This window comes from Hyaena hyaena, unplaced genomic scaffold (genome assembly GCF_003009895.1).
Source record: "Hyaena hyaena isolate Hyena2069 unplaced genomic scaffold, ASM300989v1 scaffold_73, whole genome shotgun sequence".
Taxonomy (NCBI): Eukaryota; Metazoa; Chordata; class Mammalia; order Carnivora; family Hyaenidae; genus Hyaena; species Hyaena hyaena.
Window position 1 is genome coordinate 1,335,352 of NW_024080705.1, and position 16,396 is coordinate 1,351,747.

General features: G+C 55.5%; 1 protein-coding gene across 1 annotated transcript; it reads left to right on the forward strand.

Annotated features, from left to right (window-relative positions):
- The first annotated feature begins 912 nt into the window (after positions 1-912).
- TACR2 (tachykinin receptor 2) lies at positions 913-15,942 on the forward strand. The gene is made up of 5 exons (XM_039233254.1): positions 913-1,304; positions 6,025-6,219; positions 9,720-9,873; positions 11,196-11,392; positions 14,779-15,942. The coding sequence occupies exons 1-5, from the start codon at positions 913-915 to the stop codon at positions 14,993-14,995; spliced, it is 1,155 nt and encodes a 384-aa protein (XP_039089185.1). The 3' UTR covers positions 14,996-15,942.
- The last annotated feature ends 454 nt before the right edge of the window (positions 15,943-16,396 follow it).

A 16,396-nucleotide genomic window follows, 5' to 3' on the forward strand; every position in this document is an offset into this window, starting at 1 on the left:
ACTTTAAGAGACTTGCCTGGAGAAACCCAGGTGGACCGCAACCCAGCCCAGCACCCCAGGCATGTAGCTCCCGGCCTGGGCTAAGTGTGAACAAGCCCCCCACCCCAGGACGGCGCCTCCGTGCCAGCCCCCAGCCCTGCAGCCCCTATTTCCCCTGGGTCTCTCCCTGCCCTGGCAGCTAGTCCTAAATCTTTTCTCGAGAGACAAGGCTGCTGGGCCATCCAAGCAGGGGGTGGGACGAGGGGCGGGAACCAAAGTCATTCCTTGTGAGCTGAGCAAGCCGCCCCTCTGCCAAGGCCCTCACCCGCCCTGCCTGTGGTGAGCGGCAGGGAAGGCAGAGGCTCCCGGGGCTGACAGATGACAGGATGGTGAGCATGTCCCAGCTCCCAGCCCGGCCTGCACCCCACAGCCTGGAGCTACGCCTGCTGGGCGGCTGACCTGCGGGACCCCAAGGCTGCTGTTCTGTGCTCAGCTTGTCCCATCCAGAGCGTTTCCTGAATGGAGGACCTGGGTTTGAGTCCTCGCTCGTCACCGACTCACTGAGTGACCCGGGCTGGCCACATCCCCTCCGGGCATATGCTCTTCATTCCTGCAGGAAAGTGGCTGACTGGTGACTTACAAGGATGTTTCCTGCTCTGAAACTGTGTCTTGGATTCTAGATTTCCAACAGTTGAGAAGTCTGGGCGGGACATGGGACTCTGAAATGCCAATGGCTGTGGACCCGGCTCTCTGCCCAGCCTAACCTCATCTCCGCCTAGTCTCCCCTGACGTGCCTGGCTTTGCACCTACTCCTCTGCCCCCCACATATGCACACATCAAAGAGAATTCCCCTTCTCTAGCATATCTGGCCAGGGCACCAGGACTCGGGAGGAGCGAGGAATCAGGCCCCTCATCCCAGACCCAGAGGCAGTCATGGCGACCTGTGCTTCCGTGACTGATGCCAACGTCTGGCCCGGCCTCGAGAACACCACCACGGGCATCACGGCCTTCTCCATGCCCGGCTGGCAGCTGGCGCTGTGGGCCACAGCCTACCTGACCCTGGTGTTGGTGGCCGTGACGGGCAATGCCACTGTCATCTGGATCATCCTGGCCCACCAGAGGATGCGCACAATCACCAATTATTTCATTGTCAACCTGGCCCTGGCCGACCTCTGCATGGCCGCCTTCAATGCCGCCTTCAATTTCGTCTACGCCAGCCACAACATCTGGTACTTCGGCCGTGCCTTCTGCCACTTCCAGAACCTCTTCCCCATCACGGCCATGTTCGTCAGCATCTACTCCATGACCGCCATCGCCGCTGACAGGCAAGAAGGGGCTGGTGGGGAAGCTGGGGGAAGTTGTCTCACTTTGGTGGGGCTCAGACAGGGCTGGTGACTCACCCACAGTCACACAGCAAGTTAAAGGTAGAGCTCAGGGAACTGCCTACCAACTGAATCACTATCTCATGTATACATCTGGGAGCGAATGGTGGCTCAGTCGGTGAAGCGTCTGCTTTCAGCTCAGGTCATGGTCTTGCAGTTTGAGTTTGAGCCTCACATCAGACTCTATGTTGACATCTCAGGGCCTGGAGTCTGTTTCAGATACCATGTGTCTCTCTCTGCCCCCCCTCCCCCCGCTCTCTCTGTCTCTCTATTTCCCTCTCAAAAATGAATAAACATTAAAAAAATTGGGGGGGGGGCGCCTGGGTGGCTCAGTCAGTTGAGCATCTGACTTCAGCCAGCTCAGGTCATGATCTCACATGAGTTGCCCCCGCGTTGGGCTCTGTGCTGACAGCTCAGAGCCTGGAGCCTGCTTCAGATTCTGTGTCTCCCTCTCTCTCTAACCCTCCCCACCTCACGCTCTGTCTCTCTGTGTCTAAAAAATGAATAAACCTTAAAAGAAATTTTAATAAAAGTAAATAAAGTATGCATCTGGAAGACAAAAAAATCATGGAACCGAAGGAGGCAAAGTGAAGGTTAGACACAGGGAAGAACTTGGCACTAGACAGTCGTTAAAGGCTGTAGGGAGAGAAGGGCCCGTTTAGGGAACTTCTAGAATATTCTTCTCTGGAGTTGATCTCTTTTCGTGTCTTTCTTTTACTACAAGGACATGACTTATATTGTTTTCCTAATCCTAGATAGATCATACTGGGGGAGGGGGGTTAATATCACATACAGGTATCATATAATCACAATGGGTCCAATACATCCCCGATGCTGTTCTCAGGGGGCTGCAGGCTGTGAGCTTCTTCTGAAGGCCGGGAGGGCGGAGGAGTGATCTCTGGAGACAAATGCAGTCCTTCTGAAGCTGGTTGGGACAGGCAAGTCACAGTTTGGACTTGGAAGGCGACAGTGTGACCCTAGGGATGAATGGATGGGACAGATAGCAAACAAAAAGGGACACAGGAAGACACCAGGTGTATGTCCAGGTGGGGCAGGCCTCAGACCTCAAGACAGACCCCTTGTCAGGATGGTTTGAGGAGGCATGAGCCCCGCGGTCCCCCACCACCATGCCCGCCCCCGGTCTGCATCTGCACCCATCTGCCCAGCGGCATGTAGCAGCCGGCTTCTCTGCTCCGGGCTTTTTTCTATAGAGTTTCCCTGAAGATTTCATTTGAGAAATCTATTTCTACTACTTAAAATTGAAAAGAAAAGTTCGAAAACCATTTGTCTAGGCCAAGCTTCTGATTTCATGCCCAGGTCAACTGAGGCTAGAGACAAGCAGGATCACTAACAAGTCAGGGTCAGGGCCAGCGGCTCTCAGAAGGGGCGCGTCCCTCATCATCCGACCACACCCCTGCCCCCACCAAAAGCACCTCAGGACCCCTGGATGTTTCTGCAGGTCCACTACCATTTTCTTCTCATTCACTCAATAAATATTTGAGTGCTCCCTCTGTTTCAGGCATTGGGGAACATTCACCAGAAGGAAAGAAAGTCCTTGGAATCAGGCCTCACGGAACTTGTATTTTAAGGGGAACGGGGGTGATGCATATTGACTGAGGGCAGGGTGGGAGCCTGGAGACCAGGCAAGAGGCTGGTGAATGATAATCCAGGTCAGAGAGGGTGGTGGCTCAGGTCGGGGTGTAAATAGTGAAACTCGTCCATTCCTTTCTTCATTCATTCATATGTTCAAGGCCGGCTATGACAGATACTGCTCTGGGCACCGGGGCACAAAGCAGATAAAGATGTCTGCCCTGGTGAGAATTTAAACAATAAACACATGAATATATTGTGCGTGGTATTTTGAGGTCATGAGTGCTGTGGAAAGGTATGAGGGAGAGGCGAGGGGACCCCAGGTGCCAGGCTGTGTGTCGGGGAGGGGGCAGACTGCAGCGCTTGCAGCGCTAGACAGGGTGTGGGGTCGGCCCCACTGTGGGGCGGGGGGATTAGATCAAAGATGGAGGGAGGTGAGAGAGTGAGCCCCATGAGCTCTGGGGAGAGAGCATGCCAGGGAGTGGGCACAGTGGCAGCAAAGGCCCGTGGCAGGATCGGGCCTGGTGTGCGTGAGGGGCCCCAAGGAAGTCCGTCCTCGCCGAGACAGGGTGGAAAAGCTAAGGGCGCACAGAGTCTGCACACCTGGTGCCTAGAACACCCAGATGTAGACTTCCCTGCTTAGGGCAAGTTCATCCTATTATCCCAGCCTGGGCTCCACGTTCAGATTAATGCCAGAGAGGAAGGCCCAGGGGTCATCCAAGACCAAAGTCACCTCTGGTGCATATAAAGGAAACAAACACACAGGAACAGTGGGGCTTTCCAGTCCTGAGCCCCTGCTGCCTGCAGGCACTTCTCATGCATCTCACTCCTTCGCACAACCACCACAGGGGCACAAATGACTGTCATCCGCTCTACAGGAGAGGGAAGGGAAGCTCGAAGAGCTTAGACGGTTTGCGTGAGTCCCTACGGCTGGAACGCGATGAAGTCAGGATCCGCATTTAGATCAAAGCCCCAGAGCTGCCCCTTGACTAACAAGGAAAGAGAAAAAGCTCTCCTCTTCCCCCACCCCACCTGCTAGGACAGAAGGGAACCTAAGCCCCCCAGTTGGCCCGCTGATCATCTGCCTCATCTGTGGGGAGGAGGCCCCCGAGGAAACTAGGCACTGCTCTTGCCCTGCTGAGGCACTCAGCCCAGATCCAGGCTGTCCTGGGGTAGAGCCAGCCCAGGGCCTGGCCGCAGAAAAGGGAGAAGGTCAGTATCTCAGATGGAGGAAGGAGGGGTCAACAATCGTCCAGTCCAGACATGCATCACTTGTGACCATAGACCGTGCACAGAAATCCGTGAGCTTCTGTGGGGCGAAAAATCACCGTTCCAGATGGAGGCAATACAGCATGTGTGGCTGGGACTCCAGCGGTGCCCGGGACCACGTCACCATCACTGATAGAAATCGCAGATACCTCTGTCATGCAGAAATCTTAAAGTATCACCTACGGTCATCACTACTCAAAACTTACTACGGGGACGGGGTGGGGGTGGGGGAGCACCTGGGTGGCTCTGTCGGTGGAGCGTCTGACTTCAGCTCAGGTCATGATCTCCCAGTTCGAGAGTTCTAGCCCCGTGTCGGGCTTGCTGCTGTCAGCTCAGAGCCCACTTCAGATCCTCTGTCCCCACCTCTCTCTGCCCTTCCCCAACTTGTGCTTTTCCAAAAATAAACATTAAAGAAAAAAAAAAACTTACCATGGGTTCCAGACCTGCTGCTAGATCTTTTCGTTTAGGGGGTTGATGAAGAAGTGTGCATGTGGCTGTGCCCCAAATCTATTTTATATTTTGATAACTGTATTTCAGTATATCTGATTGTCTTTGTAATTCTGTGTAATTTATTTGCATAAAAACTGTATTCTGAGAAGAGACCCCCCCCCCCCGTCTCGCCCCACACCCTCCCTCTTGTGAGGCTGCAACCAAAGCCGCAGGGCACAGGGCACAGCATAAGAGGAGCAGTATGGGGGCCGAGGTGGAGCCCCATGTCTTTGGTGGACGGTGTTCTCTGAGTCCTTTGACCTTGGAAGCAGGTGGCGACCCCCGGCTCTGCCTCCCTCAGTCAGGGCCTTGACCCAGAGGCCTCAGCCCCACCAGGCTCCAGAACATTCCCGCAGCGGCTTCAGGGGTCCCAGGAGCAGAGGGGAGCTGCATGACTTAGCTCCGGGCCAGGACTGCCTCTTCTAGCTGGTTCTTCCACTTCCGCAAGCCTCAGTCTGCTGGTACAGAAAGTGGGGAGAACACGCGGGCCAAATAGCAGCTCAAATCCTTGAAGTTTCCCCAGAGAGACGCAGGAGCTGAGGAGACAAGCCTCCTTTTGACCACCTTCTTGGAAGAGGTGACCTTTCACTTGGACTTTAATGAATCCAGTGTGGAAGGAGAAATCTCAGGCTGAGGGGGAAGAAATGCTCCCACAGAGGGTCACCCGGCAGGGCTGTTCCTTAACCAGAGTGAGCTGAGGAAGGTGTGGGAAGCAGTGACACAGGAGGCTAGAAAGCTAGAAAGTGCACTGGTCATGTGCCGAGGGCCTTGAATGCCGAGTTTAAAGGTTTGGGCCTGCTCTGTCTGGTAACCTAACTATGTGCCCATTTACATTTAAATTAATTAAAATTTAAAACTCTGTTCCTCAGTCATATTAGCCACGCTTCCAGTGTTCATAGCCACGTGTGGTTAGTGGCTGCTGAACCACACAGTGCATATACAGAGCATTGCCACCACCGCAGAAAGCCGACAGGCAGTCCTGGCTTGGGCTTTGTCTGGGAGACTGTCGGGTTCTGCTAAGGTTTCTGAGCAGAAGAGAGACAGCACAGGGCCTAGGGGCTCGGCAACTTTAGGCAGATGTCTTGAGTGGACTTCCAGTGGGGCCACACCGCCCTCTGGTGGCCATCTGAGAGCAAAGCCACAATCAGAGGGAGGCGATAAGGTGAGGCCTGGGCTGGGGATTTAGGCCACTCGCGTGCTGTGTGGCTGTGGGGGAGTCACCAGCCCAGGTGGCTCTCTGCGGGGGGAGAATGGGGCTACAGGGGTGGGGGAGAGGGGGAGGGCGCCCACCACTCACACGACCCTCTGCTCACAGGTACATGGCCATCGTCCACCCCTTCCAGCCACGGCTCTCAGCCCTCGGCACCAGAGCGGTTATTGCCGGCATCTGGCTGCTGGCCCTGGCCCTGGCCTTCCCCCAGTGCTTCTACTCCACCGTCACCATGGACCAGGGCGCCACCAAGTGTGCAGTGGTCTGGCCCGAAGACAACGGCGGCAAGATGCTCCTTTTGTAAGGCCTGGGTGGTGGGGAGCATAGTGTGTGTGTGTGTGTGTGTGTGTGTGTGTGTGTGTGTGTACGTGCACATATGCTCATGTACGTCTGTGAGGCTGTCTGGGATTATGTGAGTACATGTCTCTGCTCAAAGTTTCACTTAGCACCTACTAAGTGTCAGCCTTTACATACATGAAGCCCTGTCAGTCCCCTAACGCTATGGGGTTCGCATGCATTATTATTCCCATGCTTCAGATGAGGACACGGAAGCACTAAAAATGAAGTAATATGCCCAAGGTCCCACAGCTGGCAGGTGGTGAAGCAAGGGTTTAAACCCAGGCAGTCCTGGGGGCGCCTGGGTGGCTCAGTCATTTGGGCGTCTGACTTCAGCTCAGGTCATGATCTCACAGTTTGTGGGTTCGAGGCCCGCATCAGGCTCTGTGCTGACAGCTCAGAGGCTGGAGCCTGCTTCAGACTCTGTGTCTCCCTCTCTCTCTGCCCCTCCCCTGCTCACGCTGTCTCTCTCAGTCTCTCAGAAATAAATAATTTAAAAAAAACAAAAAAACATTTAAACCCAGGCGGTCCTGCCTGAGAGCCACCACTTCCGTCCCACCCTGCTACTTCGACAAGGACGCATGTATCCTTAAAGGAGTATGTGACACTGGGTGTGCGGGCATGCTGCACCTACTCATGTCTGTGCGTGTGTGCAAGCCCAGGGCTACGTCTGCAGAAGTGTGTGTGGACATGGGTGTGTGTTTGGGGGAGGCCACCATAAACGCTCAGGCCGCAGGGGGTCAGGGTTGAGGCAGAAAGAAAGGGCCGGTGACAGAGCTTGGGATGTTTCAGGAGAATGTCGGGTGCCTGCCTCACGCTGAGTGGGTACCACGGGTGGGGGGATGGGGTAGAACACAGGCGCGGGCCAGCAATTGTGTGACCCTGGGTAAGTCCTTCCCCTTGCTGGGCCTCAGTGTGCCCAGTTCTCACTGCATGGACCCCCGATCCTCATGCGCAGCATGGCGGTTTGGCAGAGGATAGAGAATTTGCAGTCGTTAGTTGGGTCACAGTCCTGCTCTGTCCTTGATAGTCACTTGACCCTTCTGACCCTTTGACCCCTCTCTCAAGCAGGAACTAGTAAGAGAACTTGCTGGAAAATTGCTGTGAGCATGCGTGAAAAAAATGTATGTGACGCCGTTAGCGGCGCACCTGCCACAGAACTGACACCCATTATGTAGTAGTTGAAGCAGGAGACACGTGAAAACAGACCGGGAGGTGGCAGATTTAGTCCAACGGGGGCCCAGCTGCCCCAAGCAGGAGGATGCGGAGGCTTTAGGGAAGGGCTGCCAGGTCACCATGGCAACACAGCCCCCACGCCACCCCCGCCTCCTTGAACACCCCTCCCCCATCGCCCGCCCCTACGTGGTTTCCATCTGCCCCAAGCACCAGCCGGAAGAGGGCCTCGCTGTGGCCTTCAGTGCTAGGTAAGAAGCCTGAAAGCCTGTTTCTGGGGACTGATGAGTTTTGAGGGCGGCCTCTGCCTTCCCTCTGTTCCGCTACCCCCCTCCCCTCGCCCGGGTCCCGCCCCGGTCCCTCCCCCAGAAAGTCTCACTGCTCCGAGGGCCGCGTCCAGGTAGAGAAGGCTCGTGGAGGGGTGGAGAGTAGAATATTTTGTGACTGACCACTGGGGGGCAGTGTTTCTCCGCCTTAACACAGACCTTTCTACCTGAGAAGGGGACCCTGAGAAGGACCAGTAATAATCTCGGGGGACCCAGCGCCAGCTCTCTGGGGGTGGTGAGTTCCAACCCTGATTCAGGCGCCAAGGAAAAGCAGGAAGGCTACTTAGGTGTTACGTAGAATTCTGTGAGGACGCGGGGAGAGCCGGGTCTTCTGTGTGAGAATGTATTACTGTTCTTGGGTGGTGACACCTGAGGACTCCACCCTCACAGGCTCACACCCTGGGTATATAGGAATCTGGTGAAATTACAGATGTCCCTCCAGGAAAATGCACATAGATCTCTAAGATCAAAATACCAAAAAACTCCAGGCAATGAAAGGAGGCATTCCTGATTTGGGGCAGGCCCCAGATGATCCCCACGGCTCCTCCGTGCTCCCTTCTGTGTAGGAACCTAGCCCAGGGTGAATCCCTATCCTGAACCGTGTCCCAAGGAAACGATGAGGCAACAGAGAGATGTTACTCGTACTTGTGAAGGACCTTAGGGATTACCTCTTCGCTTTACAAATGGGGAAACTGAGACTAAGGGAGAGAGCAGACTTGCCTGCGGTCACACTTGGAAGCTAGAGGCTGACCAAGATCTCAGTTCAGCCTTCACAGAGCTGACCTTCAGTGATAGGGAAATCGTTCTACTATTGATTCAATCTGTAGGGCTGTTTCATGTGTCACAGACTTTCTGCACCTCCCTGTGGCTGTTCCCCCTCCAGACACTGAGACAGGTGGCCTTGCTGAGCCTCGCGGTCTATCTAGCTCAAACAGTCTGTGACCTCCCTGCCCTTCCCTGCCCTTACTTGGTCCCCAGCAGGACTAGATGACTATCCTGGGGTCTAGCATTCCCCCAAAGAACAAGCAAGCAGAATTCTAAACACAGGCTTTAGGGAAGAGCCATCCGCTCTCCTCCCTCTGGGTGCCAGCACCTCTTGAAAACGGGCCCAGGGAGGGGCCCAGGCTTTGCTGGAGAGGAGCTACAGCATCCCTCAGACACCGGAGTGGCCAGCCCGCATCTCCTTTACACCATCTTCCAAAAGGAAGGGAAACTACTCAACACAGCCCAGGTTGTTCTCCAAGGAATTAGATGAGGAGCCGTCCGTGGCGATCCGGGCCACTTGCTCGAAGGTGGTGCGAGAGAAGGTGTGCTAACATGAGCCATGTTCCCAACCAAATGTTGGTGGGCAAGAGAGACATGACCGATGTCGTGTAGAGTTTGGCCCTGTTGCCACTGCCCCGTTCCCTGAGAAGGATGCTGGTGCAGGATGGAGCCATATCTACTCCAGGAAATCTACCTCTCCAGACAGACAGATGCAGATATAGATTATGGATACAATCTATCTAACACAGGTGTACATATACATATCATATACAGACATGATTCTGGAAGAAAACATTCCAAATTATTAACGTGATGAGGATGGAATGAGTAATTTTACTTCCTCCTTTGTGCTTAATGGCATTTTACATGTTAAACAAATGTACCGTTTGGTTAACTTCTTCATTCCTAGTTACTTCCTTTTTTCGTAGTTATTTGCCTATCACCTCGAGGAACGCAGGTGAGAAATCACGCTGGTGTCTCTTTTGCAGCAAGGGAAGCCCTCTTTGGGCATAAATTGCTAGCCCATGTGGTCTTTTCTTAAAATTTTCTTTAAGTTAAATCAAGGTCTGGGAAGTGGTTCTGGGTGGCTAGCCCAGAGTTAGCTCAGGGACGCCCGCAGGGTCCCGGGGACAGAGCTCTGGCGGATGCCGAAGTCGCCCCCGGGCCGTCCCGTGCTCAGGCCTTTGGCTCTCCCTCCAGGTACCACCTCGTGGTGATCGCCCTCATCTACGTGCTGCCTCTCGTGGTGATGCTCTTCGCCTACAGCGTCATCGGCCTCACGCTCTGGAGACGCGAGGTCCCCCGGCACCAGGCGCACGGCGCCAGCCTGCGCCACCTGCAGGCCAAGAAGAAGGTGGGCGCCGGGGGCGGGGCCGGGCGGGGGGCGGGGCCTCTACCCTCACTCTGTTCCGCTCCCCCCGGCCCCGCCCCCAGAAGTCGCACGGCTCCCGTCTGGGCCCCGCCCCGGGGCCCCACCCTTCCGGGCTCGCAGCCCGCCCCTAAGCGGGTGCGGAGAACAGGATCCACCCCAAGTAGCCGGGTCCCGAGTCCTTGGCCAGAGGCTGAGTTGATTGTTCCCGGGAGGACGGTTTGCCTTGGCCTCTGCCCAAATACGAAGCTGAAGGGATTTCCCAGAATGTCACCAGAATCGGAGAATCCTAAAGCCCCACGGAATTTCAGATACCCGCAAGAATCTTAGAATGATAGATTCTCAAAATCTTAGACTTTTTGAGTAATCGGAACGTTGAATTTAAGAAGCCCCACAGAAGCACCGGGGGCTCCCGTACTGAATCACAAGAGAATTCTCAAATGCTGGAACTGGAGACCTCCGAGCTTATGGAGACTGGATTGGACTCCAGCTGTATCCAGCCTGCATTCAGTTTCCAACCCGAGTGCCAGTGTGCCCTCTCTTCCCCCCATTCAGGGCCCCCCAAGGAGTCTGATACGGTATTCTGTGATTCAGACCTTCTCCCAGTCAAAGCTTATCTTTGCCGCGGCCCCTTCCTGTTAGGCGTCCAGGGGAGGTAACGGTGAATCCCGTCATGTATCAGGTCAAAGGCTGGGCTTCATGTCGGCTACCAGGCATTTTTCACAGGGCAATTCAGGGAGGTGGGCGGATATGGGACACCACCTGAGTGTCCCTCCTCATGAGGAGCTGGCCTCTCCACTTTCCATCGCTGACTTGCCCTCCCTTCCCCATGGGGTGCTGGGCCACACCCCTGCAGGGACCAGGCCATGAGGGAAGAAAGGTCAGGGAGCGGGCTCCTGAGCAGAGGCCGGGGGCCCCGCCTAGAGTCTCACTACCTACAGTTAGAAGGGCTGTGGCAGACACAGATCCCAGGGAGAGGGGCACCTGGGAACCCATAGCTGGCATAGGGGAACCCTCAAGGATGGGGTTAGGAGCTAGAGCGCACCCACTGTCCAGGGAGGGGAGCTGCTCTGAGTGAAGGGGTCCAGGACACCTGCTAGATGAGGGGGCCGCTGAGCTGGGCTTCAAGGACTGAGGCCTGGCCTGAACAGGAGCCCCGAGGTGCGGGGCCCCAGAGTCAAGGCGACATGCGCTCCAGGGGACTGAGGGCCTCCCAAGCTGGCCTGAGGGGTGCCTGCCGCCACCCTTGGAGGATTGGGGCCGGGGGCTTCCAGGCTGACGAGTGACCTGAACCTCTCCCGGCCCAGTTCGTGAAGACCATGGTGCTCGTGGTGGTGACCTTTGCCATCTGCTGGCTGCCCTACCACTTCTACTTCATCCTGGGTAACTTCCAGGAGGATATCTACTACCACAAGTTCATCCAGCAGGTCTACCTGGCACTCTTCTGGCTGGCCATGAGCTCCACCATGTACAATCCCATCATCTATTGCTGCCTCAACCACAGGTGAGCCCTTAGCCCTCCCCTCAGCCGCCAGGGACCCCCGGCCTGGCCCCATCTGGGCTCCCCTGCATGGCTTGAGCCTGTGCCCCTCACCCCCACACGGGAATGCCATCCTCACAGTGAGCCCACAGCTCACTCCTCACTCAGGTCTGGGCCTGGCTTGAGCCCCTCCTCCCCCCCCAAAGCCTTGCCCCATCGCCCAGGCCCTAGTGCTTACCGTTGGTCTGCTCCTGCTCTCCCTTCTGGGGCGACATCTGGGACGAGGAGGAGAGAAGGGACAGAGATGGAGGGAGTAGAGTCAGAGAGAGGCCAAAAGGCAGATAGAGAGGGAGGAAGAAGCCGGATAAAAGAGGTAGGGACTTATTCTGTCCTGACATGTTTTTTATGTTTTATTTATTATTTGAGAGACAGAGAGAGAGCAGGGGAGGGACAGAGAGAGAGGGAGAGACAGAATCTGAAGACAGCCTCCAGGCTCTGACCTAGCTGTCAGCACAGAGCCCGACGTGGGGTTCGAACCCATGAACCACGAGATCATGACCTGAGCTGACGCTGGATGCTCAACTGACTGAGTCACTCAGGCGGCCCTCTGTCCTAACCTTTTTAGGAGCTTTCGGCAATAAGGAAGAACCAAGGACTTCCCTTGGGCCAGTTGAAAGCACCAACCCCATAGTATGAAGCCCTCGGTTGGGGGCCCAGGGCCGGGACTGGAGAGAGGGCAGGCAGCACCCTGGGAGGATCACAGTGCATTTCCTGCCCTCGATGGGCTTCCCGGGCAGCGGAGGAACGACCTCGGCAGACAGCCAGGGAGCAAGTTCTCAGTCCTCCCTCAGACCCCCTGTACGTCTGGGGAATCGGAGTCCCACAGAGGGGCTGGGGTTTGCTCTGGGGCACCAGGGGAGGTGCGAGGTGGTGGCCCAGGTGGGAACCCCAGCACCCTCGAGTCCTGCTACAGGGCGGGCCCTTCAGCCTCAGGAGACCCCGAGGGAGGGTCAGGTAAGAAGAGGTGAGAGGTGGACACGGAGTCCTGGTCTCCACCAGCCAGTGACGTGGGTAAGGTTGGGCCTCTGTGTGCACACCTTTTACCACCTGCTGCCCACGTGTCCAGGTCACTCATGATTGCCATTAGGGTCTTTGTTGCTCAGATATCCCATGCACCGGGGGCAGGCCAGAAGGAAGTGTGAAAATTGTGATATATATAGATATATAGATAGATAGATAGATAATATATATAGATATATTAGTGTCTATATATATATATAGTGTCTATATATATATATTAGTGTCTCATGGGCAATAAATCCCTCCGTTGTCCATTGAGAGGTACAAAGTAGATAATAAGAGGAAGGGAGGGGTTAGCCCCATTTTACAGATGAGGAAATTGAGCCTCAGAAAGGAAGACTCCCAAACTGTGTACAGAAGGGAGTGGAGCCAGGATCCCACGTTAACTCCCAGGCCTGTAACCTTAACGCCACATCACACATTTCTCTTGATGCAGCTTAGAGGAGAGCTTGGAGGCAGGGACGGTCACATCAGGGAGGGGCCCCCAGCACCCCAGTCTGCACATTGGTCACTCCCGTTACCCAGTGACAGTCCCTGTGAGTCTGAACAACTCCCAGGCTCCCCACATTTCTGAAGGGACTTCGGAATCGTCGGTGGTTGGTGACACCAGCTCTAGAGCGGGACCGATGCTCCTGGCAGGAGTCTCCATTCCTCTGAACGTGCTCACAAGCGGCTGCGTGTGCCCAGCGCCGACACAGGCACCTGGGACACACCAGGGAGCAAAGGCAAAGGATTCCTTTCCTCCAGGAGCCGACGGTCCAGAGGGGAGAGAGACAATAAGCAGGCGTGAAGAGTCCATGAGTCACACAGTGTACTCGGTGGGAAGTCCTAGGGGGAATAGGAAAACCGAAGCTGGGGAGGGGACGGCAGGAAGTGCGGGGGGAGCGGTGGGCACAGGGGAGCGATTTTACAGGCTGGTCAGGGTAGGCCTTATTGAGGATCCTTTTGAGCAAAGGTGAGGCTTGAATGGACCCTGCAGCTGTCTGGGGAAGGGATCGGAACAGAGGGAACAGCCTACGTCAGGTCTAGGTAAGGGCCTGGGCCGGTACTGCGCCGTGAGGAGCCCCGCGGAGCTCGGAGCTGGAGACACGGGCTCTGACCTGCCTTTGGAAAGGATCGGCCTGGCAGCGTGTTGGACCTGGACCACTGCGGGGCAAGTGGAGAAGCAGGGGACGGGGAGGCCGTTGCGGGGATCGAGGGGAGAGGGGGGTTCAGACTGGGGTGATAAGTGGTGAGAGTCTGGATGTTACTAAGGTAGAGCCAACAGAATGATGGAGGGGAGGTGGCATGGGAGAGAGGCAAGGGTGGCTCCGGGTCCTGGGCCTGAGCAGCCAGAAGGTTGGAGATGCCAGTCGGGATGGCCACAGGGGTAGGGGTGGGGGGGGGGAGGAGGGGGAGCTCCAGGTGGGACATGTTAGGTGTGGGCAGAAGGGGCAGAGGCCATGAAGCTCCCAATAGAAGCATTTGTTGGGCCCCCGTGCCATGGAATCTTGTAGAAATACAAGGTGAGGAACCCAGGTCAGGCTCTTCTGGAACGTGGAATCCTGTGTCCTGGGGTGTCACCCAGGGTCTCACTGATTTCTGCTCCTCTCTGACAGGCCAGTGTTCTCTGCCAGCCCATTTCCTCCACTACTGCCTGCTTCCCCTTTTTTTTTTTTAAAAAGTTTTTATTATTTTTGAGAGAGAGACAGACCACAAGTAGGGGAGAGGCAGAGAGAGAGGGAGACAGAATCAGAAGCAGGCTCCAGGCTCTGGGCTGTCAGCACAGAGCCTGACACAGGGATCTAACTCGTGAACCATAAGATCACGACCTGGGCCGACGTCAGACCCTCAACTGACTGAGCCACCCAGGTGCCTGTCTGCTTCCCCTTCCAATTTACATTTAGTGCAGTCAGGGGGAGAATTATTTTTTAAGCAAATATACCAAAATGTAGTAGTTCCATGTGCAGCTTTTCTTTCAAAGCAGCCCCCTTGGGAGAGCATCCTTACTGTACCCAACACTGCCAAAGTCCAGATTTCTTTAGAAGCCTCTAGAATACTCCTTTAGAAGCCACTTAACAAGTCAAACAAGAAACTCTGTTGTTTCTTTAGGTTGTATTTGGTTTCCTTTTGCCTATAATAACAAATGGTCTGATTTGGCTTAATCACCCACTTCGGTCACTAGACGTAGCTACAGATTACTTCTGGGTGTTTCCAAAAATCAAATCCACTGAGAAATGTGTCTCTCAAGAGACAGTGAACAATGATGGGCAATTAGGAGAGGACGACTTTCCTGTGGACGGCAGCCACAGGGCAGTTTCTGTACCTGTCCCCTCCCTCCTCTGCTCAAGGTTTCGCTCTGGATTCCGGCTCGCTTTCCGTTGCTGCCCATGGGCCACGCCAACTGAGGAGGATAAGATAGAGCTGACTCACACTCCATCCCCCTCCGTGAAGGTCAACAGGTGTCACACAAAAGAGACTTTTTTCCTGGCTGGAGACACAGTCCCCTCTGAGGCTACCAATGGGCAGGCAGGGCACCCCCAAGACAGGCTGCCTCCTGAACCCTGAAGCCTTGTGCCTGGCTGCTGGGTGAGGCTTCGCACCCTTGCAGAAGTAGCCAGTTGGGAGGCCCAGACCTGAAAGTTTGACCCACGCCCCAGCCATCAGTACATCAGTGGAAAAACAAGACGGTGTGAGGAGCTCTGCAGTGGCTGTTAACTCTGAGGGCCCAGTCGCCCTTGACCATGCTTCACAGCAGCCAGTAAGTCAAAGACGACACTGTGAGCCACCACGTACCTGATCCAGGTGTGGCAAGCTCAGAAGACTTCCTGGAGCATACAACGTAACAAGTGAACTGGATCCAGTATAAAAGAAACACGGCGAATGTGATAAAAGGCAACGGACTTCCAGTGGTGGGGTCATGGGGAGTGCTGGATACCGTGGCAAACTGGAGGGCAAAGGGGACAGTAGCTGATCGGCTCCGGACAAATGTCTCCATGGGGGCCCACTGTTGCCAGATCTTCTAAATCTTTCAAGACACACCAGAAATCCAAATTTGTGAGACTTCCAGACTTGCACGATTTGGCTCACAGTTTTATAAATATTGGTCAAACCAAACCAAACACCCAGGGGCAGCACCCACTGGTTTATTATCAGGCTACAGACACGGGGAGGAAGCATCTGCTTTTGCAAAGCCTGTGAGGGAACCTGACCGGGGCTTCTCTGCTTCAGCATGAGCTCAGGTCCAGCTCCGTGGACATGGTGGTTCAGAGTCAAAGGAGCCTCAGCCGTGTTGCCTCCGACACGTCACTATAAACTAGCATGCCAGACACGGGAAGTGGGGCGCAAAGAGCCACCACGATCTTTATCAACACCAAGCCAGCCGTTTCACACGAAGGCCCCCAGGAAGTGAGCACCAGCCGGCACCCTCACCGCAGCAGCAAGAAGGTGATGGGCAGAGAACGCCGGCCATCTCGACTCCCGGAGAGCTCCCAGCCCGGCCACCCTTCCCCACCGCCTGCCGCCTCACCCCACACACCCCACTGCCTCTCCGGAAGAACCACGTGACACCGTAAATGCGCAGCAAGAGAGTTTAATGCTGTCTGTGTTCCCCACAAAGATCACCATGCCAGAGGCACCGGCAGTGCCAGATAGAGGGACTCCGCTCTGGACATACCAAGGGAACATGCGGTGGGTCCTAGAGGGAGCCACGTAGGGCTGGAGTCGTGGCTTGGGAGAACCATATGGCGCCTCACTCATGGGGCACCAGGTGCGGACTGACGTGGGATCCGCTGATGGGCCGTGGGGGTGGAAAAGTCAACATCAAGGTTGAGGTCGGGTAGGGATGAAAGGGCCCGATGAGGATCAATTTCCTGGAGAGGGTGTTCATTTAAAGTGGGAGAGGAAGACATGCAGGCGCCCTGCTAGCCGGGCTGCTGCAACACTTCACCTGTGTCACAACGGGGGGGG

Excerpts from the sequence above, each read along its gene's own strand:
- TACR2 (XM_039233254.1), top strand. The coding sequence starts at position 913 with ATGGCGACCTGTGCTTCCGTGACTGATGCCAACGTCTGGCCCGGCCTC. Across the intron at positions 1,305-6,024 it reads ACCGCCATCGCCGCTGACAG|GTACATGGCCATCGTCCACC; the intron begins GCAAGAAGGGGC and ends CTCTGCTCACAG. Across the intron at positions 11,393-14,778 it reads TATTGCTGCCTCAACCACAG|GTTTCGCTCTGGATTCCGGC; the intron begins GTGAGCCCTTAG and ends CCTCTGCTCAAG.